At 38.7% G+C, this 27,353-nt stretch overlaps 1 protein-coding gene across 1 annotated transcript in view; it reads right to left on the bottom strand.

Moving 5' to 3' along the window:
- The window catches only part of LOC149318817 (catenin alpha-3-like), a gene marked incomplete at its 3' end in the record, with an annotated part of 238,323 nt that overhangs the window by 141,844 nt on the left and 69,126 nt on the right, over positions 1-27,353 (bottom strand). The window contains exon 6 of the mRNA XM_089508358.1: positions 27,177-27,296. Coding sequence (XP_089364484.1) covers positions 27,177-27,296 — 120 coding nt within the window. The remainder of the gene's footprint in view (positions 1-27,176; positions 27,297-27,353) is intronic.

Raw genomic sequence — 27,353 nt, 5'->3', positions numbered from 1 at the left:
GAAGCAGGGGGCAAGGTTACATCCTCTGGAACTTCATCAACTAGGGCATCCAGGTCAGAGCAGATCTGAGCACATTTATCTGCAAAATGCCATGGAAATTCTTCACAGTGGGTTGTTGAGTGGTCTGCATTTTCTTCTTGAGGTTCACAATGTAACTGACCACTAGAACAACTCTGCTGGATGGCTCCTTGCAGATGCAATGATGGCAGAATAGAATAATTTCTTGGTTTCCCATATTGCCATAAAGAAGGCCTTCACATAGGGTCTAGCCTGTGTGTTCAGTCACACTTGCTTCAAAACATCCAACAACAGTGTTCTAGTCTCACTCATTTCATCACCTCTGTCTCCCTGGATACATCAGCCTTCAGGGCAGAACATTCTAATCAGTTCCCCATCCCAGCAAAGGTTCTAAGTCCCAGCAATTCAAAACCCAATCAGGTAGCGATCTGTCTATGACAATGGAACTGTAGAAAATTCCTCCACACAAAGATCACCATCACCATGTCCAGTACCGAAAATGAAATTCAGAGTGTGCCCAATAGCATGAATGGAGCCAGATACTACTTGGGACAGACCTATGGTTGTCATGGAGGCCATGAAATCCTAAGCCATGTGGTGGTCTAACCATGAATGCTGACATCCCCACACCAACTCTGAGACCACCCTGGCTAGCAGCAGGGTAGGCGGTACACCAACAGAATCCTTATTATTGCCCAGCCACCCCACTTTCAGTATCAAAACATGCCAACTGTGGGACAGGACATCTGATCAGGGAGATGGAATCATGATAGACCACTGAAATTCCACCTCCTTGCCCCCCCCAAAAAAAAGACTTGCCTGTTTCTGTACAAAAAAACATGGTGGGCAAAGCTGAGAGCATTTAACATCCTAGGCTCATGCAACCAGGTCTCTGTGATACAACCAGGTTGGCAAGTTCATCCAGAATTAAATCCTGGAAACTTATAATTTTACCATTCACTGAGGTGGCATTAAGGAGCAGCATTTTCAGGCCAGGACTGATACCAAGGCTATCCAGACTATTTGGCCTGAAAGGCAGTATAGGGGCAATGAGCAGCTTGCTATGTGCCCCTCTTCCACGATATTGGAGTTTATTGCATACAAAAATAAAGCAATGTACGCCTGCTGGGATACAATCAGTAATTATTGCATGAAAAATGCCACTGATGCCACTGGGCGACTGCATCCCAGCTGCATTCAGGCTCCCAGCCAACCAATTTGCAAACATGGGAAGCTCCAATTTTTGAAAAGCACGCAGCTGAGCATGGCTGGGAGCCTAGATGCAGCTGGGATGCAGTGGCTTGGCGGCAACGGTGGCATTTTTCATGAGATAATTCCCGGTTGCATCTCATAAGCGACTGTATCCCGGCAGGGGTAAGTCACTTTATTTTTGCATGTGATACATTCCATTGTAACTGTTTCCTCCCCTCACTTCCATGCAACCCCTCTAAACACATACACAAATACAAAATCCTATCTATCTGGGATCCTCTCTCTTTTTCTGTCACACTCAAAAAAAACTCTCCTTTTAACCTATTGTTGTTGTTGTATGCCTTCAATCATTTCTGATGTATGGCAACCTTAAGGCCATACATCAGACTCTGTTCTCGACTGGTTTAGATCTTACTTGTCTGGCAGATCTTTTGCAGTAGTTGCAGGGGGTCAGACTTCTTCTCCTGTTCCCTTATCTGTTGGAGTTCCCCAGGGCTCTGTTCTGGGTCCTCTTCTGTTTTCTCTCTACACATTGTCCTTAGGAAAACTCATTAGCTCTCTTGGCTTTTTCTACCATCTGTATGCCGATGACACCCAGCTGTATCTTTCCGCCCCTGACCTTTCTCCAAGGCTTGAACAGCACGTTTCGTCTTGCCTCACAGCTGTCTCGCAGTGGATGCACCATCGGCGTTTGAAGCTCAACATGTCCAAGACAGAGCTCCTTGTCTTTCCTCCTAAGCCCACCCTCCAAAACTCCTTTTCTGTCTCTGTGGACAACATTTTTATTCAACCAGTCCAGCAAGCCCGCAGTCTTGGTTTTATCTTTGACTCTTCTCTGTCGTGTATCCCTCAGATCCAGACCACAGCCAAGGCTTGTAGATTCTTTCTATACAATATTGCCAAAATCCGACCATATCTCTCCGCCTCTACTGCCAAGATCCTGGTCCATGCCCTAGTAATCTCACGACTGGATTACTGTAACGTCCTCCTGGCTGGGCTTCCTCTTTCTCACCTTCGTCCTTTAATCTCTGCCCAGCATTCAGCTGCACGCATTATCACTTCCACCCACCACTCGGACCACATCTCTCCTGTGTTGGCATCCCTTCACTGGCTCCCCCTCACTTTCCGCATTCAGTATAAGCTCCTGCTGTCAACATTTACAGCCCTCCATGGTCTGGCCCCTCCTTACTTATCAGACCTTCTTTCTCCTCACCTTCCCACTAGGGCCCTCCGCTCTGGTTGTCAAGGTCTGCTGTCTCAGCCCAGGATTTCCTCTGCCCCAACCCAGATTTGCCCCTTTTCACTTGCTGCCCCCCACTCCTGGAACCTTCTTCCCCCACAAGCAAGAGCCATCACTTCTTTAACCAGCTTCAAAACGGAGTTGAAAACCATCCTGTTCAGAGAAGCCTTCCCAGGCATTGCATAATTGTCGCTTACTACTTGATGTTCTTTTGGTGCCTGTTTATCTAACCATTTCCTGTATTGCTATGTACTCTATATGCATTATCCTACTTGAGAGTATGTATTTTCCCTGGAAGAAGATTAACCATCCATTATGAAGCCAAGCCCTCCCTCCAGTCCATCTGCCTTGGTCCAGGCCTCGGAGGTAGAGAGGAACTGCTGGACCTCTTACCCTTTCCTGCCACCACTCCCTTCTCCTTCTGTGTCATGTCTTTTTAGATTGTAAGCCCGAGGGCAGGGAACCGTCTAACTAAAAAGATTGCATGTACAGCGCTGTGTAAATTTACAGCGCTTCATAAATAAAGGTTAATAATAATAATAATAATAATAGTATCATGGAGCTTTCTTGGCAAGATTTGTTCAGAGGGAGATTGCCTTTCTCTGAGGATCAGGGTGTGTGACTTGCCAAGGTCACCCAGTGGGTTCCCATGGCGTAGTAGAGATTCAAACCCTGGCCTCCAGAGTTGTAGTTCAACCTTCAAACCTCTGCTCTCCACCTTTAAGCTTACGGGGGGAAAGGCACTTTAGGCTTTCACACTTTCAACTACTAGAAAGAGACAAATACCTAAAAGTTTTGAGCAGTCTAAACTCCCCTCCTTACTCCTCCCTGGTTTATTCTCAGTCCTCTTCATTGGCAAGTTTTTCATAAGGAAATTGAAGGATTTGTTTTCTTTTTCCTCAAAGAAGTGCCATCTTGTAGAACCAAGAGGTGATAGCTGAAAGTCAAGGATTTCACTTATCTGTATAAGGACAGGACTGGCTAGAGGGCTTTAAATAATGATTTTTAAGCTGCATGTTCCTGTTTTATGTCTAGCAATTCATACTGGTGCAGACTGCAGGAGTGTAGCATAGAGATAGGAAGGTGATTACTTTTATTGGGCCTTTTTTTACTGAACGAATCTGTGACAAGCTTTTGAGTTACACAGAATATATCATCTAGCAACTCTCCAGTGCATTTGTGATATTCTGTGGAAAACTACTTATGTGTTTAAAATGTTTCTGTTGTGAGCATTTGGAAAACTGATCTTTACAGCTCTAAGCCTGTAGCTCCCAATTCATAAATAAATAGTCCCAGGAAGATGGACGTTTAGTAAATTTTCCCTTGTTCAGGCTTTGCTATGATGATCAATAGAGAGATTTGTCATAGTCAATATATATATATATTTGGAAGAGGAACAATGCAATAGCAGATTTGCCCCAGTCTTTCACAGTTGTGATTCTGATAACATATTTCTCTTATGGTTCCTTATGGCATGATACCACTGGTTCTGCAACCAGTTCTGCACCTGAAAACTATTCCTCATCCCACACACACACACACACACACACACACACACTGTCCAGAATGAGGTGTGCATGTATACCATGTCATCTGCACTAGCAGAATGGATTCATGAGAAATTGGTTTTTGCCTATACTGAAAAGCATGCATAAGTGATTTTTTCTTAAGTTAATTATCCTTTGGTTTTATTAATAGAAAGTGAATTTTCCTTAAGTTTTAGTGATAGAGGATTGGATTCTGAGCCATCAGTTAGTTACAGAACTGGGAGGTAGGGCTTAGATATTTTATAATCACTCTTGAGGGTGAATATTGATTATTAAAAGGGGAACAGATAAGTAACTGGGTAGCAAAAATCTCACCAGTTTTTAAAGTTACATTGTCAGTCAGAACACAAAAGTATATAAAAGAAATATTTGGTTCATTGTTTTAAGGCTGAGAGCTGGTGTACCAGCTCTTCTAACAAGAACTGTGCAATTCCTGCAGGCCTATCATACTAACAGAGCAACATTGTACTCTGACATAAATGCAACCTCTAGCCCTATTGTATCCAGTCCAAGTGACTTCTAATCAATTGTTCTGAATGTTTCCCAATACAAAATAATGATAAAAAAGTGAGTAGCATACACACCGCATTTGAAGCTGACCCTAAGCCCCTTTTATTCTCAGGATCACTCTAAACAACAAGTTATTTTATACTTTTCTCAAGGATGAGATCAATTCCATCAAGAACACAAGCCACACTCTATAAAGTTTTCTATTGATCCGTAAAACAGCAGGGTGCCAGATTCCCATGGCATAGCATTGGTTAAACTTTGCCCAAGGGAAGCCTGGAGCTGACAAATTCTCCCTCCGCGCTAAGGCTAACTGCAATTAATGGAAATTACTACAGAAGGTTTGGGGTCATATGGATTATTTCTGCAGAAGAAAAACAACATAAATATAAAGGATTGCTTGATATTTCATCTTTATTACTTTTCTTTCCAGGGTGGTTGAATGTTTTAAATATTGTTTACTGGTGCTGTGGGGTTTCAAGAGACTGGGAATTGCCTCAAAATCCGTTTAACCATATGATTCTTTTAGAATCTCCTGACTGTTTTCTGAAGCAGAAAGCCATTCACCACATTAAATGTAATTACACATAAGAGCAATAAAACTAACATCAACGAACCCTGCCACTTTTAACATAAAAGGTATCAGAATGACTGTGTTAGAGTACAATCTTTGCCTGGCACAGGATAGCTAATGAGACCAAATGGTAAATCTTGGCATCCTCTTCTCTATCATTCCTCTTTATATCAGCAGTGATGCCAATTTTTTCTCCATTTCATTAGGGATGGACAAAACCAGCACTAAACTTTAAGATCTATTACCAAAATGGCTGCAATTAAAGTTAAGATCTCTAAAGTATTGGTTAATAGGAACTGCAATTCAACCCGTTAGAAGAGCTTGCACATACAGCTTTCATACAAGCAACATAGAAATATTAAGTCCATAAGTGAAATTGCAGTGAAGTGATGTGAATAATAAAGGATGTGCATTCTGGGTTCCTAATCAGTTACTTTTAATACTTAGCACAGCCTGAAGATTACTTGTTCAGGAGGTATCTGCATTTTATTATCAAATATGCATCAAGGATTTCAAGTACTCAAGAGAGAGAGAGGCTTGACAGGAGATCCAGAGTGATACATACATCATGATGAAATTATACTATTAAATCACACATACACACATGCACACCTCTTGGATATACCCAACAAGTAATCATATCTCTAAACAGTGCACCTTGATATGCTAAATTATATGATATGCCAAAGAAATCCTTAGCATATATCATTTTAATTCATATCTCTTTTTGTGTCTGATGTTTACATGCATTTTGACTAAGAAGTTCCAGGAGAGATTCCATGAGGAGAAATATGAGGAAAGGGCCTATCTTTGTAGAATGAAAAAGAAGAGATCAGGTGGCCATGAAAAGGAGGCTTATGTCAAGTATTGAGATTCTTGTCACTGATCACTGATTGTTCTATAAGCCCATGTTCAGGACCATGGGAAGCCACTTGTTTCCCACCATATTTATTTATGACATTTATATGCTACATTTCTTTTAAGGAGGCAAGGTGGTGTGCATGATTTCTTCACCCCGATAACAACCCTGTGAGGAAGCTTAATCTGACAGATGGTGACTGGCCAGTGAACATAATGACTGAGTGGGGTTTGATCCTATGTCTACCGGCCACAATCTAAAACTCTGTACAGCACTAGTTCTCTCTTAGCCCAAGTTAACAGACCCACAAGCAGGTTCACAGCCACTAGAAGCAATGGTAAAGGGAGTTGGTCTTGTATTTAGAGATCCGTGGAACAAAACTATCCATTTTTTTTCCCAAAAGGGATGCTAGGTTTTGCTGTGGTCCATCATAAGAAAACTTCAATATATCATTACTTTCATATATTTTGGTATAACACTCTTAACCAAAACATCGGATTTATTTGATGAAAATTACATGAAAAAAATGGAAAGAAATTAAAAGAAATTTGGTCTCTTGGAATAATAAATTTCCTTACTTGGTAGAATTTCAATTCTTAAAATGCTAGTCTTATCAAGATGCTTTTCTTATTCCAAATGTTGCCAATTTTAATTAAAGACAGCTTCTTCAAATCTTGGCACAAAGATATAAGCACTTTCATATGGCAGAAAAAGAGACCAACGGTCAGATTAAAATTGTTGCAAGACTCCAAGAAGAGAGGGGGACTAGAAGTGCTGAATTTAAAACACTATTTTAAAGCATATTATTTCACCTGTCTTAAAGAATGGATATCTTTAAAAGATGACAAATTATTAGAATTAGAGAGGGATGGACTTCTTTTTGGTTGGCACGCTTATCTAGGTTAGAGGAAGCTAAAAGCAAATAAAGAGTTTAACATACATTGTATTAGACGTTCTTTACTAAAGGTGTGGAATAAACACAAATTAAGGATTATGCCAAAACTTCCCTCTTGGTTTTCCCCCCAAGAAGCTATACAGCGAAGAGAGACTCGATATGGAATAAATTGGCTAACTTAAGGAAATTTGCTATATATAGATAGTTTAGGTAATTATAAAATGAAAACACAAGAAGAATTGAATGAGGCAGGAAATATACTGGATTAGGTACAGACAAATCTTGGAACGATATAAAATGGAAATAAAAACACAGGGATTTGACCTGACATTAAATGAATTCGACAAAATCTGGATAAGTTGCAATAGGAGATGGATGGAAACTTTTATTTTAAAAAACTGTTAAAATGGGAACTTGAAGACAAGGTAATTAAACAAAACATGATCCAATGGGCAAAAATTTTTGGCTACCCAATTGAATTAGAGCAGCCTTTCTCAAATAGTGGGGTGGGCCCCCCAGGGGGGGCGCGAGGCTCTGTTATGCAGAGGTGTACTTATAACAATTTTATAGACAAATGATACTATTTACAGTCGCGCGGGGGGCACGAAATGTTTTCTTCTTCCTAGGGGGGGCATGACAGAAAATAATTGAGAAGCACTGAATTAGAGAAATGGGAACATGTTTGGACCTAAGGTCAAAAGTACACAGCCTCACAAAATTCAAAAGAAAACTTCTACAAAACGTATTTTAGGTGGTATTTAACCCTGGGAAAAAAAATTTAAAATATATAAATCTAGTAATAATCTATGCTGGAAGTGCAATAAATAACCTGGCACACAATATCATTGTTTATGGTCTTGCAAAATAATTAAAAATTATTGGATAAGAATAAATGATATAATTAATTCTATGCTCCAGATAAAGCTTCAAGCATGCCCAGAGACTTATTTATTAAACATGTGGGGTTCCAATTTGGATAAACAATGTGGTAAAACTTTGTTTTCCTTAATTTCAACTGCAAGTATATCATTAGTACAAAAATGGAAATCAAAAAAATATTCCAAGTATAAAAGAATGGCTAATAAAATTATATGACATTATAGTGATGGACAAGAGAGGTAAGGCAATGAGAAATGGAGAAAATGAATGGACACTGATTTTGTCTTATTTTAAAAAGGAATGGGGAAATGTAGCTACAATTAGTTTCTAAAACAGCACAGGATTATACCTATATGTGAAAGGAAACATTAAAAGTAAAAATAAATAAAAGGATAGCTAGATTTAAAGAGGAGGAGGAAGGGAAAGGTAAAGAAGTGAGTCACCTGAAGAATCTATTAACGCTTAGCAGAATGGAAAGGGAAAAAAGGAAAAAGAATCCAACAGTTTATGAAATGAAATAATGAAACTTATTTTGAAGGAAATGAATATAGAGCAAGATGTGATAATAGGAGAAGAATACAAAGGTACATAGATAAGGTACATAATAAAATAGAACATAGGAAATGTAGAAGGAGATGTTTAGAAAGTAAGTTATAGGATTACACAAATCAATCAAAGTATATAAAGATACGAAGTATGGTAGGTTTTCAATAATAACTATTTAAAATAAAGATAAGAAGGCCTTTGTAGGATACCAAATAGTCCAGCAGGGACAAGAAGGACGTTAAGTATGTATGTTACGAATGTAGAAATGGAAAGAAAGTGGGATAGAAGTGGAGAGAGGTAATTTGAAGGGATAAGTATGTTGATGAAAGTGTGAGAATGTAGTATGGATAAGACTAGAAGGAAGAAAGATGAAGAGGTAGAGAGTGAGGATAGTTGAAGGATTTGGATGGAAAATTTAGGTTTGAAGGGAAAGAGATGAATAGGAAACAACTGAGTGTAGAAGGATAAGATAAGAAGTAAGTGTATTGTGAATAGGTTATTTGCTTTATATCAATATATTAGAAGAGTTTCCTTCATACCCCGAATCACTTTGTGTAATGATAATACAGTGGAGCCTCCGCATACGCTGCCTTTTTATAGGCGGCTTTGAGCATAGGCGCTCAAAGCCACCGGCGCGCGCGGGGCGGAAGGGGCGGCGCATCCCATTCAATTGAATGGGCGCACGCACCCGTTGCGCCTTGTGCGCCGCCGCGCACAAGCCCCATTGGAAACAATGGGGCTCGAGCATAGGCGGATTTTTTTATACGTGGAGGGATCCGGAACGGATCCCTCGCGTATAATAAGGTTCCACTGTATTGTGAATTATTGAGATGAAGTTTTAAGAATGTTTAAATGGTGATGGAAAGTATGTATGATTTGAAATTTTAATCAATAAAATTTATTTTAATTATAAAAAATATCATTACTTTCATGACTCAATCCTATATAAAGACTCTTCTGAGTGAAATATAATCATGAAATATTCAATAGTGATAGTTTTATAATAAAAATGTGTGCTCAAGTGTGCAAGACAGAGCGAGTACTGAAAGAATGAAAAAAATCCATGTTATCTCCCTTGGTATAGCTGCTTCATTAATAAACAGTCCCAAAGCAGATGGAGACCACATAATTGAAAATGCAGTTCCCCTGTATAAGATCAAAGGGGGGGTCAAATTACAAGAGAAATTTTATGCTGTAGATTGCATCAAGGACCTAAATACCCTAAAGGCACCTAGTCCGGACTGATCTTGGAAGCTAAGCAGAGTCAACTCCGGTTAGTAGTTGGATCATAGAATCATAGAGTTGGAAGAGACCGCAAGGGCCATCCAGTCCAACCCCCTGCCACGCAGGAACTCTCAATCAAAACATCCTTGGCTTGGGCCCAGGGTATCTAGAGGACCGCCTCTCTCCATACAATCCGCCCCGCACACTCAGATCTTCTGGGCAGTAACTTCTAAGAGTTCCAGAGGCTAGGCTGACATCTACTTTGAGGAGGGCCTTTACCATCTTGGCCCCGAACCTCTGGAACTCGCTGCCCGCCGAGCTCCGCTCTGCTGCCTCCTTAGCCCAGTTCAGGAAGGGGTTAAAAACCTTATTATTCGAGCAGGCCTACCCCTGACTCTTAGCCCCTGACCGCTTCCTGACCTCTTCCTCTATGTCAGCATGGCCACTGGCATGAGTGTTTTTTAATTCTTTTTCTGTGTAATTGTTGGTTTTAGTGGAATGTTTTTATTGTATTTTGATATATGTTGTCAACTGCCCTGATGTATGAAGGGCAGTATATAAATAAACTTTTTATTTATTTATTTATTTATTTATTTATTATCCTCAACAGATGACCATGCAGCCTCTGTTTAAAGATCTCCAAAGGAGACTCTACTCTCTGAGGGAGTGTGTTCCACTGTCGAACAGCCCTTACTGTCAGGAAGTTCCTCCTAATGTTGAGGTGGAATCTCTTTTCCTGTAGCTTGCATCCATTGTTCCGGGTCCTGTTCTCTGGAGCAGCCGAAAACAAGCTTGCTCCCTCCTCAATATGACATCCCTTCAAATATTTAAACAGGGCTGTCATATCACCTCTTAACCTTCTCTTCCCCAGGATGGGAGATTATTATTATTATTATTATTATTATTATTATTATTATTATTAACCTTTATTTCTGAAGTGCTGTAAATTTACACAGCGCTGTACATGCAATCTTTTTAGTTAGACGGTTCCCTGCCCTCAGGCTTACAATCTAAAAAGACATGACACAGAAGGAGAAGGGAGTGGTGACGGGAAAGGGTAAGAGGTCCAGCAGTTCCTCTCAACCTCCGAGGCCTGGACCAAGGCAGATTGACAGATTGCCAATGAATACCAGATGCTGTAGGCTATATTTTTGAGGAAAGAACTGGCAAAACTATCTGTGATTTCTGCCTGCCTAATAAAACCTTACAAAATTCATGGGACACCATAAATCGCCTGTCAACTTAAAGGTACACAGAGAAAGGGAGAGATTGCATCAAATAGCACATCCCTGCTTCTGGGAGACACAAATCTCAAGCCCTCCTCGTCAGATATTTTAAAAATATTTAGAGGTCAAGGCCTCTGTTTCTATGCATTATCAGCTGTGTATGCACACTGCCAGTGAATATGTAGAAGTCAAGGACAAGGGCAGCAAGAAAGATTCCCCACCATGCATTGATTGATTCGGCAGTTTTCGACCATCTGAAGAGGGTCTCAATGTTTTCTAAAATTTTGTGCTGTGAATTTACATCATCCATGTGCCTACTCTACTAATATTAAGTTGTTGACATCTTTAAAATTGATTTAGCTTACTGGCAGCTTGCAGTGAAATTTTTAACAGGTTTTAATCAAAACAGATACATATTATTCTTTCACAAGTACTTAGAGACAGGAGCAGAAGCGATGCATTTTAAAAGACAGTGCATCTGTTACATCTTGTTAAAGTCAGATTGTAAAGGTCTTAAATCTTTTTATTAAAAAGTGGCTGACAGATCTGAACTGTGAAAGTCCTTCATTAATATGGGTTCCTTGATTACCAAAGAACATTTATTTTCAGTTAATCTGACTGTGGGTAACAAAATGATTTTAGATACAATTGCATCTCTTGGTGCACAAAATTTCAAAAATAGAACACTGGTTTCAGTTTAAAGTTTGGTATATCACAAAAAGAGAGACTTCTGGATGTGATATCTATGCAAGAGAGAAAACTATCTTTTGTGAAACAGTAACACAAGACAATACGAGATAATATTCAATTACTACTTGACTTGGCAGTATTTTTGCTTAACTATGCAGAAGATGCTACCCCAAAGAAATTCTATCGCTAAATATAATTTCAGCATCACATTGTCTTTACTAGACACTGAAAAATGCAAACAAAGCCTCTAGGGGAGAAATATCACCTTCTCCTGCAATACAGAATAGAATGAGGCGGCACAATAAAGGGCAAAACCTTAGGTATATATAACCTGAAGAGGTGTGATAGCCAAATTACCATCACTAGACTTCAAGCAAGGGGTGGAAAACTGATTTTGAGCCAAGGAGTTTAAAGGGAAAAACAGGCCTGCTAATATTAGGTGCCGGGTATGTTACATTTCTTACCTGATCTAGGGGTACTCCTTCTTATCCTGATAGCTGTATTATCAATGTTAAATTTTGTTAAATCTGAGCTTAGTAATTACACATATGGCTTGAACTGTTAATAATATGCTCTTTTAGCCAGCTTGAAGTGAAACAGATTAGAAGAAAAGCCGATTATTTAATAATTTAATCATATCTTAAAGTTTCTTCTGATTTTTTTCCAGTCAGACATCTATTGCATATTAGAAGTATTTAGTGATCTACCATAACATCTATAAATATCTAAGATTGTCTGGTCATATGTCTAATTATGACATTCTGTTTTTCTTATATTGCACATATTAATATGTACCTTTGGGGAGATGAGAATATTCTGAAAAATCAATGACTCACACAAAAGTAAATGCATCATTTACAGAAGAAATGCATAATTAGGGGGAAAAACTGAATAACAGCTTTGTCTTCTCAGAATTCAATGTATTCTAAGTGTGTTGTTGTTGTTGTTGTTGTTGTTGTTGTTATTAAAAGTGTGTATCTGCAGGACTGTTACTGCATCTCTTCCTTCTCACATTTTGAAAGTCACATTTTGAAAGTCAGAGGAGTCCTAGCTCTAGAATTTAAAAAAGGATCCTTTACGTTTCCACTAGATGGTTCCTGCCGCTCTGATAGCCTAGCCGCTCTGATTGTCTTTAGGGGTGAAGGGCGGGGTATAAGTACTCTAATAAATTGACTAAAAGGGGAAAATTAACAAATATGTATGGCTTTTTATTTTTTGATAGAATTTGATGGAATCTGTAAGCACAGTAGTCCTTTCTAAAGGGGTATGGCCCTTTTTGTTACATGGTCCTTTAGCACAGGAAACAAAGCCACTCATAACTGAAAAATGAAAGACTCAACACACAGTTCACACACATCATAAGAGAAAAAAAGACTGGGTTTTGGTTGCAATGAGTTTTTAAAATTTTAGATTTGAAAGAAGAGATAGTGTGCCATCCCTGTAGTTTTTGTAGGTAAGTTGCACCAATATAGCAAGCCATTCAAAGGAGTCCCCATGGTCAGTAATAGGGAACATAGGGTTGAAGAACATAACTCTGTTCTTTGGACTACTCACTCTTGGCATCAGATAGTTTTGACTACAAACCTATGTTCTGGTTAGGCTGGCCACCACTTAATGACTGGGGATAGTACTGCAGTCTCCCAATACACAGACCTATCTAAATGAACTTATTGTGTGTAAAAAACAAATAATCCCAAGTGCACCCTCCAAAGATACTATTAGTATGTGTCCCAGCTTTCCAGGGTCAAGGTTTCTTGGTCTTGGAAATATGACTGTCAGACAGACAGACAGAGATTCTCTTTTATATTATTAGAGATAAAGTGCAAAGGCAGGATATTTTAAGTTATCAGTTTATGTGGCTTACATCCTAAAATAAACTTGCTTTGTTTTCTCTCGGAAATATTAAAAATGAAAGTTTGTACACAATGTCTTAAATTTTAGAATTTCTCAACAGTATGTTTAATCAACTTTTCCAGCTTTTAGACTAACATGCTTATTCTTTTCTCAACCCGTTGCAATGCAAACAGACTTTGGTACTTCAACAATTATGGAAGCATTGTCTCTGACAGCAATAGATCAGTGCTATCCATTCTTAGTAAGTGTTTGTAACAACCATATCAGAAAGTCCATGATATTTATGCTGGGTTACCTATCTGTCATATATTTATTTATGTGTATTTCCCATGTCTTTCCAACATTTTTTCAGTTCTCCCAACGCTCCCCCCCCCCCAAACTGATCAAGGAATGTAAACTCAGCTTCCTTTACTAACCAGGGGGCAGCAGTATATGGGAAAGGGTGTAAGGGTGCTTATCAAATTCTGCATATCAGAATTTGCCCCTGAATTTTGACATTATGATTATCTAGTCTTGTTTCTCAAGTTGAACTGATGCTTTAAGAAGGGAGAATGAAAAAGAGCAAAGAAAAGGAATATGAAAAAGAACCTGACCCCCACATCACATATGTTTTCCTTTTCCCATAACAACCCAGCATGCTGGAAACACAGGTTCTACAAGCAAGGATAAAAGCATAACTCTATTGTACCCAGTGGCAGGGTTAAGCAACCTGATGCCCTCCAGGACTACAATTCACAACATTTCTGAATACTGACCACATTGTCTGGAGATGAAGGAGTTGGGTTCAACACACCTGGATGGCTCCAGATTTATTTATTTATTTATTTATTTAACACACACACACACACACACACACACACACACACACACAAATGCATAGACTACCTTACCCGAAATATAAGCCAGTTTATAACACGGGTTATACAAAATACAGCCAAAAGTTATAATAGTTACACAAGTTATAAAACAAATATGTATACAGTTGGCCCTTGGTATCTGCAAGGGATCTCTTCCGGACCCTCCCCCCTCCCCCTGGCATGCATAATCCACAGATGCTCAAGCCTGCATTGTCCCCAATGGTGCTGCATGCATGTGGCCATGCATTAGAAACAGACCGTGGTGTCCCATGGTGGTGCATGCATGCGGCCATGCCACCACTGAGGACAATTGAACTTAACGGTGGCACAACCACATGCACGCACCACCATGGGGCAATGGGGACTGTCCATAATGGCAGCATGGCTGTACACACATGCCACCATTGGAGACAACATGGGCTTGCCATCCATGGATGCTTGGATCTGCAGATGGTAAGTCCACAGATACCAAGGGCTGATTGTACAATAGTTGTAAAACAAATAATCAATCCCATTTTAAAACACTAATTTAAAATAGTTTAAATACATTTAAAACATAATAAAGATTTTAAAAACACAGTAAAATACATGTATTTCATGTACCATTTAAAGACCCTTTTATATCAAGCCAATAACAGGCAAAGGACTTCCTGCTAATGGAAAGAAAGCAGCTAGAGAGTCAACCTAGTCATCCATGAGAGGAAATTCCATAGTCTGAGAGCAGACTGGAAGAAGGCCTCCTCCTGTATCGTCACAAAACACACCTGTGTTTGTAATTGGATTCAGAGAACCCTGACCCCTAAGAATCTTAAAATGTAGGTAAAGTGATATTGGAAAAGGCTACTTTTGTGAACCCCCAATGTGCAGAGAGCATTCTGGTTCAAGCACATATTGTACAAAGGGTGCATATTTTTGGAATAAGAAAGAAGTCCAGTTGATCACTGTGCTCCATCTTCTGGAAAGATACCTTTGCACACCCAAATAAGCTTTAAGGATTTCTACTGAACAGGCATCTTTTGTTTGGCTTTGAAAAAGGAATCTTCACAAAGAAGTGGCCATAACATAGTCTTAAAATAGCTTAAAATGGCACTATTTAAATAATTCATGATCAATTAAAAATCTTTCACCACAGACAAATTAAAAGTTCTTTCATCACATATTATTAGCCTGGGGGTCTGCAATCAAAATCAAACAAGTACCTTAACATCTACATCAGAGCAGAGTGATACTTTTACATGTTTTGGAGTTCTGTTGCCAGCTATTATGCTACTATACTATCAGAGATATCTAAGCAGAAACAAAACATCCTTTGAATCGGAGCCAGCAGTGCCACAGGCGTGCTCAAGGCATTGCCAGCTTTCAGAACAATGGTTAAAGCAGCAAACTTCTCATATGGCAAAATAAAAAGTAATGCTAAAGCAGTGGGATACTGCTGTGAGTTTTGAATTTGGTTGGTTGGTTGTTTTTCAAGATTTTTAAAAGTTAAAAAACAGAGTAGAATCCTAGTGGGCAGTTACAAATAAGTAGCTACCATAGTTATGAAGCAATACAGTGATTGTTGGCCTACGTTCCCCATTCCCACTCACTGAGAAGTAGCTGCTGCATTCAGTGGGGGGTCTGTCCCAGCTCAAGAAGTAGCAAAGGGATGTTCTCATCCCCTCCCATAAGCAATCTCCATTGAGAGGTAGAAGCAGAGTCCCTGTTGCAATCCCACCCTTATGCTGGAGATCGCTTGTGCGAGGGGGAATGGAAATGACAACTGCTTCCCAAGCATCAGGCAAATGGGGTAAACTTGGCCATAGTAACTGCATCCTAGTATGTGGGGACTGGGGGACTTTCATGATCCCTACATGTCATTTAAACTAGGAAATACTGTACATAGGAATTGTGAATATCCCGTCATTATGAATGCTTAACTCTGGCTTACACATTCGTAACTCCCCAACAGGATTCCAGACAAAATCATTAAAAGTTGCATATATGTTAAGATAAGTTACAAATCTAGTGAAATTAATATCGTATATACTCGAATAGAAGTCAAGAAATTTATGCCCCAAAATTGACCCTAAAATTTTGGGTAGACTTATATAAGAGTCAATACATCGGTAGTGTTAAAAAAAGGTCCTAAAGCAAGCAAGCCTAATGCCCCAATCTCCATTGAATGCCAATTCCTTCCCCTTCCAGTCCGTTTTGCAAGCCTTTGTTTCCTGTCGGAAAAACTCCCCGTTTAAATCCACTTGCTTCTCTCTCTGGTCTGTTTTGCCAGCCCTGGCTTCTTATGGAAAAACCTCTCCATTTAAATCCACTTGTTTCTCTCTCTGGTCCCTTTTGCAAGACCTGGCTTCCTAGGGAAACAACTCTCCATTTAAATCCATTTGTTTCCTTTCTCACTCTGATGTTAAAACCTCTCCTCCAGCACCTGGGAATCAGTTGGGAGAGGTCCAGCAAGTGGTATTTTCCCCTCTCCATCCTTCCTTATTGCCCCCTAAGTTTTACCCTTGACTTATGCACAGGTCATATCAAAATCCAGTATTTTGACCCTGAAACTTATACATGAGGTCGACTTGTACACGAGTGTATACAGTACCTCATTAAACATTAAATTCATTAAAATCTTCCACTCATTTTTTAAAAATAATATTATTTATTTATATTTCATAAATTATTATTAAAGTGATATTTCTATGTTGTACCTTAAATGTACTTCAAATGACTGCAGTTAATATGCGGTTGACTGTTCATACTGGATTAAAATGAATTAAAACATCTATAATATTGATTGTGATGCTGAATGTCTAATTGGCTATAGTGCATTTAATTCCTTTCCATCTTGACCACTCGCGCATGTAGCAGCATGCCACCAAATTTTGGTAGCACACCACAAAACCATTTTTAAGTTGTCAATATTTTTTAAAAAAATAAAATTTAAAATGAATTGCATACAATTTCAATTGCTTTTTAAAAAATAAAATTCTGGGGAGCAAAAACACTTACTCCAGCCTTGATGTATATGTTGATCTTTTAGCCCCTAATTTTCCTCACTGACTTATTAGCCAAAACAACTTTTGAATGATATTATCTTATACTATTTTCATGACAAGGAATAATAAACTATGCGAGTCTCTCACTATTTATTTATTTAATAAAAGAAACTATTCAGTTCTTTTTTTAAAAAAAAAGGAGATGTATTTGAATCACAGCCCAGCAGTGGGTTTTCTCTCAAAAAGTCAGTGACTAAACGTTTGTTATGTTCCTTAGTAGCTGATCTCTGTGATATTTTTCCTAGGGTTATAGTTTGGGGGCATGGCATAGCTTCTGTAGGGAGCTTATCGCACCGCTTAAATATCCTGACTTACCTCTTCCAAACTGAAGTGTAACTTGGACTGCAGCGGGGTCCTATTGCAAGGATTTTGCCATTGAAGCCGCCAGCCAAGTCCAGACCGGCTGCAGTCTGAATTACACTTCAATTCGGAAGAGGTAAGCCAGGTTATTTAAGCGGTGCAATAAGGCCCTAAATCATTGCAGCCTCTGAAGACATTTTTTCATTTGGCTCATCTATAACACAATGATATAGATCCAAGTATTTGTAAAATGGTGGTTCCTTTGAATTAAAGCATTCAAAATAATTCCAAACATAGAAGTCCTTTGAGGGAGGGGTTGCTTATATGTCTTATAGTCTCAAGAACTGTGTAGAAATGGTTCTAAAGGGATAAAATTACTTTTAGAAATTTACAGGCAAGGTCTGTTTTTCTTTTTCTAAAGATGAGATTCTCACTCAAGAGAATTCAAGACCTAGCCAGGGATGATATGAGGTAGCAAATACACTGCACTGAAAGATTACGATTTGTACAATATGCCATAAGCATTAACAAAGTCTAGAAATATAGGTAGAACCAATAACTTAAATCATACATTGGCTACATATTGTAATCTTGATTAAAATAAAAACTTTAAAACCCTAAAATTTATTTCTCGGATTTAAGTATTCTGTCAAGTATAATGTTTGGTATCAAGCGCAAGATGGTGATAATGATGATGGTATAGCTTGGACCTACACTTTAAAATAACTAGGTAGTAACTAGATAACCTGCTTCAGACACCACAATGAATAGCTCCCCTGATTTTCTTGAAGTGAACAGGTACTAGACTATAACATTATTATTTATACAGCTTTTTAAATATAGAGAGTGTTTTTACATTTTTAACTTCTTGTCTTGACAGCCAATGTGGTATAGTGGTTTGAGCTTTGGACTATGACTCTGGAAGCCAAGGTTCAATTCCTGGCTCAGCTACAGAAATCTACTGGGTGACCTTGGGCGAGTCATACACTCTCAGCCCCAGAAAAACCCAAAAGGCCTTAGGTCACCATAAATTGGAAACAACTTGAAGGCACACAACATTAATGGCTATGTATGAGAGAGTGTCTCTCTCATACAATTATGTTTATTTCACAGCACTTGCAGGAACAGGAATGGAATGGCACGGAACAAGGGGAGAATGTGTGTTACCGCATAGGAGAATGCCGATGCTGCCGGGAGTCTCCATGCCGTTCTCCAGCTGTTCCTGGCAGGCAATTTTGAAGAATGGTTCAAAATCATCCTTCAAAATTGGTTGCCATGGAACAGATGGGGAACAGCTTGGGGACTCCTGGCAGCACTGGCGGTGTTCTCCCATGCAGTAACCCATTCACCACCCCATTCCATTCCGTTCTGTTCTGTGCCGTCTGTCCCATGCTGTTCCGTTCTATTCCCATTTCTGCAAGTGCCATGCGATAAACTTAACTGTCTCACACAATTAATTTCTATGGGAAAACCTAATCCAGGAGAATAGTCTTGTGAGTAATTCTGGGTTGTGAAACAGTCCCAGTTCCTGAGCTACAGAAGTTATTGTGCATGTCAGCTTTTTCTGTCATGCCCTGAATAGCTTAGGGATCAAAATGTGTTGGGGCCAAGAATTACACTGCTGGGATTTGTAAACTAGTGTCCTGCCCTTGCTGGCCTATATTTTAATGTCTATAACTGAAGCATGGATGCAAAACAAGCACACACCAAAAAACCTCACAGCATTCTGTCCTTCTAAAGACTTTCAGCAATTCTATTTCTTTATCAAGTTTCTAGCAGCAGTCAACCAACTTAAAAGAGCAATTCAGCACTATGTCTACAACTAAATTAACATTCTTGTTCTGTACAGTGTTTTCTGCTTTGTGCACAGATAAATGCAGGAGAATCAGTTATCACACTGGAGTTCAAAGAGTTCCAGATAAGATTGTTCATAACTAGCAAGAGACCTAAGCCACATCTCTAAATCTAAGTATTCCAGAAAAATGTGAAGCTCTGTTTCAGTTCTATTCAGTTCAATTTGAATTCAGCCGTGACTTAAGAACATATACTCATTTTGGCAGCCAACCAAGATAAATGTCAAAGATATTTCAATACCCACAAACTATGATCATGTCCAACCTGACATGTAGTATCTAGAAGAAAGGCAGCAGAGGTAGCTGCTCAGATTGCACTGAAAGGAGCTTCAGACAATGCAGATGGAGTGCTGATGGTCAAATGTGCATACTGGTCTACGTTTGGCAACAGGTGCTTCTTCTGACATTCAAAGGGTGACCTCTACAGAGAGGCTTGCACAAGTCATAGATGAGGGTGCAACCTGTGCACACTACCAAAACAATGAGAAAGTGACTATGCATTCATTAAAATAATGTCAAATGCTCAGAGAGTTGTATGTCATCTGTCTATGGAAATGAATAAATAATCTGGAGTCATTTTGCTGCAGTCTGAGGCCAGCAAATGTTATTAATTTGCTCATTGATTTTGCAGGGCTGGCCCAAGACATATTTCTGCTTGTGGCCAATGATAAAATAGTGTCCCTACCCCGGTCCACATACAGAAGTGGCTAGACTCCTTGATAAATCAAACTTCGATGCCAGTGAGGCAACAGCATCTTCTGTACTAAGCAGGATAGTTTAGAAGAACCAGACAGGACACGTGGCATGCACATATATCAGATGGAGCTGCTTTGGCATTTCTGCTACTTCCTTCCAGCCTCTGCTACCTGAGGCAACTGCTTCATTCTGCCCAATGGCACAACCAGTCCTATAAATATGGAGCTGCCTTCGTTCACCCTCAAAATGACACATTTAATCATATATCTAAGTGCTATGATGATTAGGATGGGTGAATACTCAGGTTTTTTTTTGCCACAACACACGCACATATTTTATTTTCCAAAAGGATTTGATCACTCTTTTTAGGCCCCAATCACACTACCTTATAATCCAGTTTTCAAATAGGTGTAAACCAGTTTAAAAGGCCCTTGTTCACACTTCTGCCAAATTGCTGGCACAGTTTCCCAGGGGTGCAGTGCTAAACCCAGCTAAACCAGTTCTTCTGAATCCACGGCACTCCTGCATCTTTTGAAATAAATCCATTCAGTGCAAGTATGAACAAGCTATCGATTGGATTCGGTTCCCTGTGGCATGGTCACCCCTGTGGCGCACCTCCATTTTGATTTCATTTTGAATGTGAATGTGGAGTAAACTGAAATGGGCAGATTCAATCATGGTATGAATAGTGTGAACATCTATTTAGTGCTAAATGGCTTCATCAATTCAACTCAAAAATGGTTTATTTATGTAGTGTGAATAAGGCCTTAGAAACTGACTGTCTAAACCCTTTGTAAAATGTAACAAAATGAATTAAGAATTTCAGTTGGTTCAATATTTTTGTTGGTTAGCCATCTGCATTATAAACAATCGTTAATAAATGTTCATATTATTAACAGCTAAACATAGATCTTTTTCAATCACTGAAGTAAATATTTAAAATCATATAATTAATAAACAAGCTGTACCATTCACTGTTAGATAGGAAGGTCATCTTTTATATTTTTTCCTCCCTAATTTCACCTCCTGTTGCAAGCACACAAGAACCAAAATATTTTCAAATAATAAACAAATGTGCCCTTAAATCTTGGCTTCAACAATTAAAATTTAGCTTCATCAAATAAGTCTATTAATGCTTCCAGCCCTAAATTTAATAATATTCCTAATGCTAAATCATCAACAAGAGAAAATAAATCTTCAAATAAATGGAGATATCTTTGAAAACACTGTCACCTACTGGCAGTTTTAAAAAACAATCAAGATAGAAAGGAAGCAAAATATAGCAATATTTATACATTCAAAATGCAGCTTAAAGTAAAACCACAATCTAAGTAGAAGCTATTTAGCACATAAAATGTTCTTGCTGGTGAAACAGTAATTGATAGAAACATATATGCAAATCCTAAATCATAAAGGAAAAAGCATAGCCAGCTAAATACAAATGATCATACAGGTATACCTTAGTTTAAAAAGCAGATGTTTTCCTGGACATTATTTCTTTAACAGAAAATTTGGGACCAGATGCAGAAATAACATGGAAAGAAGAGGTACATATTTGTACACCACAAAAAAGAAGAGCATTCAACACATATCAGTAAATCTTTTATTCAAAGCTAACAATATGTACATGTGAAATGAAACAACCAGGGAGATTATACCATGCAAAAATAACGTGACTTACCCCTGCTGCCATACAGTTGCTTATAGGATGCAATCGGGAATTATCACATGAAAAATGCCGCCGATGTCACGAGGCGACTGCATTCTGGCTGCATCTCAGCTCCCAGCCACACTCAGCTGGCCAATTTGCAAAGACAGGAAATTCCCATGTTTGCAAATTGGCTGTCTGAGCACAGCTGGGAGGTGAGATGCAGCCAGGATGCAATCGCCCGGTGGCATTGGCAACATTTTTCATGCAGTAATTCCCGACCGCATCCCATAAGCGACTATATCCCAGCAGGGGTAAATTGTTGTATTTTTGCATATAATAGTCTCCCAGGTTAGGTAAACCTTGGACAAGTAAACAAAAACATTTTAAACTTTCTAGAGACCACTTGAAAGCTTCTTCCAAAACACATTCGGGGATTTTTTTTTTTCTGTCACCAGCTGCCAATTTTCTTATGACTTCCATTTTGATCACTATGCTTTTTTTTAACATGCCAGGGATGACTGCTGAGGAAGGCTTATCTGCTTTCTCCTTCTCTCTGTTTTGCTTTTCATTTCATGTAAGGGATTCTGGTGGCAGCTGATATTTACCTTGCCTGTTTTAGGTAGTTACACACAGCTTCAGTAGGGTTAACTAGCATCACTGAGAGACATGGGGGGGGGGCTGCACTAGGTGAAGCAAGAAGAGGGGTGACACCTGGTTGGAGCCTCCTCCCCCTTCCTGGCTGCTCTAGAATGCCTGAGACAGAGGAGGAGGAGCATGCATGTGCCTTTTGCAGGCTGCTGAGTCCCATGCTTTCTCTCCGGGGAAAAAGCCCGGGACAGAGCAGTCTGTAAAGGCACATGTGCACTCTTCCTACTTCTCTGGCCCAGGCTTTCCCCCGGAATTCCTGAACAATGAGCATACTGACTGGGACTTCTGGGAATTGAAGTCCAAAACATCTGGAGGCCCAAAAGTTGAGAACTACTGCTCTAGATGGATGACCAGGGGGAAAGGGGAGTCTGACAGGTATAAAAAGACTGTAAAAAGGAGCTTCTTTTTCAAAGCATTTGTTAACTGAGGCGTGCTTGTATGCACTCAGAACTATGCTTCAACAGTACACTGTGCTTCCCTCACATCTATTTTGACCTTTCAAAAATGCTAAACAATTCCAGAACCATGTTGTGATCACTAATGCAAGAATTCTCCTTTATAATGAACCAGACTAATTGGCTACCCAGCCCTTGCCAGGTCTAACAGTCCTAGCCTACAGTCAGCTTGCTACCAAAAACAGACCACTATGTGTAGTCTCTTTATAAACAGTAATTGTTCAAGGGGCCCACCATCAATGGGCCTTTCTGCCCAATTGGTGCCAATACAGCCCTGCTCTTCATTTCAAAAAAACACAGATCAACAGCAGTACATGAGGTTCTCTTGTACACCAAGAAGATCCTTGGATTTACAGCCCACCAAGAAAAGGGATTTTCAACTCAGCCAGATGACCCAAAGAAGAAAAAAAGGAAGTGAAGGAAAAAGTAAGAGAAGTATAATTACATCCTTTTCTAATCAGTTACAGTGCTTCAGAACACAAATTGTCCCACTCATTCTCTTCAGTTATTAACTCAACCTCAGTCAAATCACTGGCATCCAAAGCTTCTGCTCCAGAATCTAAACCTGAATCAGTTTCTAACCTGCATGGATGCTGAATGACACCTTGAGTACAATTCCATCAATTTCAAGAAAACTATATTGTCAGCTTAACCAATCTCCACAGCATAGATGCCGCCTTCAAATCCATATTCAGTACTTGATTATTCCTTTCCTACACTCACCCATTCCTATTTTGGAGTATATACTGCAATGATCACAGCACAAAAACTGTATAGCATTTCTCCAGATAAGATCCAGGATATTCAATTGTTTTCATAATGGGAAATTATCAACAGGTCATCTTTCATACCGCAAGTTTCACCAATCAGGCAGCATCCTCTGTCTCATTATTCTCAATGATCACACATTAGGAATGGATGTCCAGAGAACCATTATTTGTGTCTGTGTTCTCCAGGCATTTCACATCTGTGCTTCATGATAATTTATGATAGGAAGCACATCAGTTCCATTATTTTTGGTCTCCTATGGTGAGTTGGGCTCAGAGGTCTCCATTCAAATGAAACAAGTCTAACAACATTTGAGTAAAGGAATATAACCACATCCATGTTCCAACTCAAATCATCCTTACTGGTACTGAAGGTCAACTATTTAGGCATGGAATCAGGACCATCACACTTTCCACTAGGGGACATGTTTTATAAGAGAAAGATACACCTAGAATGCTCATGAAACAATCTTTTTCTCTTACTTACTAACAATCAAGGATGAAAGAGAGAACAAAGGCAGGGTGAGTGGCAGGATTCCAAGGGTTGGAACTGCAGGGCCAGCCTGGGGAAAGAAATCTGTCACAAGGATAAAGGCCTTCAGATCCAATTGCTAGTACCAACTACAGTAAATCCATTGAATTGATTTCTCAATGGTAAGCCAACACTTATGTAAGTTCCATTGGTTCAATTAGTCTTTTTTCATTAGAACTAACAATTAGATTAAGGCCTCTATTGCCTTTTCAAGACTTGCTCTACTTCTGCAATATTTACCCTGATAAGAAAATACAGTGCAGATGCTGTTACAGATGTGTATGTGTATATGTACTCGTATGAGTACAGTTTTCTCATTTTCTTGTATTTATCACACATCTAAGGTGCAATCCTTAATCATCCTTTCAAAACTTAACATAGCATCCTTAAAGCACCTTATTTTTTTAAAAAAACATACGATATCTGTAATTCTCTTGTCTCTCCCTCCATCTATCTTCCATTTTCTCTGATTTGCTCCATCTCCTAAAAAGTTAAAACCAAATAGGAAATGGCAATGAAGATGATGCCTTTACCCACACATCATGAGAAGGCACGACTCATTGGAAGAAACAATAATGCTAGGAAAGGTGGAGCAGAAAGAGAGGAAGGCCACATAGATGGATGAACTCTATTAAGGAAGTCATGGATATGAGTTTACAGGAACTAAGCAGAGCAGTAGAGGACAGGGAGTCTTGGAGATGTCTCATTCAAAGGGTCGTCATAGGTTGAAATCAACTCAACGGTGGTTAACAACAACAAAAAAGGTAAAAGGCTGCAGGAAAAGAGGAAGACCAAACTCTAGATGGATAGACTCAATCAAGGAAACCACTACCCTGACTCTGCAATACCTAAGCAGGACAGTTGAAGATAGGGAGACTTGAAGGTGTTTCATTCATAAGGTTGCCATTAGTCAGAGTTGACTTGATGACAGTTAACAAATACTTGCATCGTGAATAATGGTTTAAAAGTAAATACCCTTACCCAGAGGTAATGAGTAAATGTTATCCATTACACGAAAAGTAGTAGCATTACCTTTTGTTAGTACTATTTTAGAGAGAAACACCATTTTTATGTTGGCCAGTATATTAAATTGGGACGAAGGCCAATTCCCAGCACAGTCTGGGTAAAAATCACCCAGCAACAGCCAAAACAATGTACACAGCAGGGTATAAAAACAAAACAAACAAAAAAACCCCATCTATTGGTATTGGCAGTGCACTGAGCACTTTTCACACTTAAAAGAAACAGTCACCAGCAGTTGAATCATACAAAGTCTTGGGGGTGTTTATCTTTAGTTATAATATGTACGATATAATACTGCATGCATATATACATACATACACTACTTTCTGACTTTCAGTCAACTTCAATGTCTGCTTCACAGCTACAGACTAAAACACAGTAGCTCACAGTAATAACCTGCTATAATATTTGAACTGTCAAATGTCATCTGACATGTCACCAGTCTTGTCCACTAATACAGAATGTTGGCTGTGATCATTCAGTCAATCAAAATATGTTTCTATTGTTTAAAGATATATTACATTTTATACCCTCATTAACCTAAAAGTAATGCATTATAAGCAATATCTTTTACTTTCAACTCATTACTGAAATCTTTACATACCTATATAGAAGTTAAATTCATTAAACAATATGAGACTTACTTCTAAATTAATATGCTTAGAATCCAGCTGCACATCTGAACTGCTCAATCAAGCTGTTCCAGAGTATTCCCCATGAATAACAGAATTAGGAGTGAGGATCTAAATTTTAACATTTGTTTCCTCTAGTGAATGAGATTACCAAAGTTTTTCAAATTTTGCATTTAAGAAATTTTCCATAAAAATTGCAAGGAGGATAAGGTGTGTGTGTGTGTGTGTGTGTGTTTGTTTGTTTGTTTTGCACAAAATGCATTTTTCTACAAAATACCTTGTTTTTTTGTGTGCAAACAACAAACAGACACTTTAAAACATTTCTGTTGAATGCCATAGCATTTTATGTATATAATCTAACCCCTAAAGATAGTCTTGACTGTGTGAACTGTCCAAGTGAACATGCTCATGCTTTTGAAAGCAATGAGCCTTAACTTGGACACAACTAACTGCTCTAGTTAATTTCCACGATAGATATGCATGACCACCTTTAACTGAAGTTAAAACCATATTCCTTATTTTTGAACAAAAAATAAATAAATACACAATATGTTTCAGAATCTACTTAACAAGCTGGGGTATTTTTATGGAAGAGATCTCTTTCCAAAATATTTATATTCATCATATAATTGAAAAAGACTGTAGAGGGGTATTGTTAAATGTTTTATATTTTTAATTGAAATTTTGTTTAAGAAAACATATTCAACCAAATATGGAGTTATGGATGAAAAAATAAACAAGTACTATAAAGGATCCTTTATTATATGAGCTAATAGGTTAGCCTATAATAACTTGTAAGTAATCAACACTGCAATAGCTTTGGTTATGCAGTATTTATTGCAAGATAAGCAAAACACATTTCAACAAGACACAACAAACAAAAATGAGTTCAGTACTTCCAACATAAAAACCAAAAATAAAAACCTTACCACATTTTTAATTGAATAGTCAGAGTTCCCTTTGCATTTAATACCTTAATTAATAACCAAATGCTTGCTTGTAAATGTGCTCTGTGAAAATGGATTCAGGATTGCAACTTGTATTTTTCTCCTAGACCTAAGAAAAGGAAATCTGAAGAAACATTGTAGCTGTGGGAATAGGAGTAAACACAAAATGAATTTTTTACCTATAAAATAGATTTTTTTAAAAAAAGAATTGGGCCAGGAATAATGCTAAGGTTTTAAGTATTCAAGCAACTTTAGCTTACAGTTAAGACTTTATGAGAATTGTTCAACATGGACACACTCATGTGGAGGTGGAGGAATCAAAGGTCACACTGGGTAGCTCTTGCTAAATTGCTTTATTTTTGCTTCAAATCGTTTTCCTTTACGAATTTCTCTTTAGGCTGACACCATATGCCTTCCCTTTTCAGAGAAGCTGACATGAACAGCCACAGTCTAAGTAAACACACCTCACTTTGCGCCAGTAAAAAGTATTTCATTGCACTTACCTGTTGTCGCTTGTATGCCAAATGGTCCAGCTTTTTCAAACCTTCCTGGAGATTTTTATATGTTTTCTGCAGTTCAGATTTGCTAGACACATTCCGAAGAGACTCAAATGTTCTTTGAACCTGTGGCCACACAAATGGAGAAAAACATTGTTAGGGATTCCCCCTACTTGATTAGGA

This window comes from Sceloporus occidentalis, unplaced genomic scaffold (assembly GCF_023333645.1).
Source record: "Sceloporus occidentalis isolate IW3139 unplaced genomic scaffold, rSceOcc1.0.p SCAF_2, whole genome shotgun sequence".
Taxonomy (NCBI): domain Eukaryota; kingdom Metazoa; phylum Chordata; class Lepidosauria; order Squamata; family Phrynosomatidae; genus Sceloporus; species Sceloporus occidentalis.
Note: the sequence above shows the minus strand (reverse complement) of the source record. Positions and strands in the feature narration are given on the sequence as shown.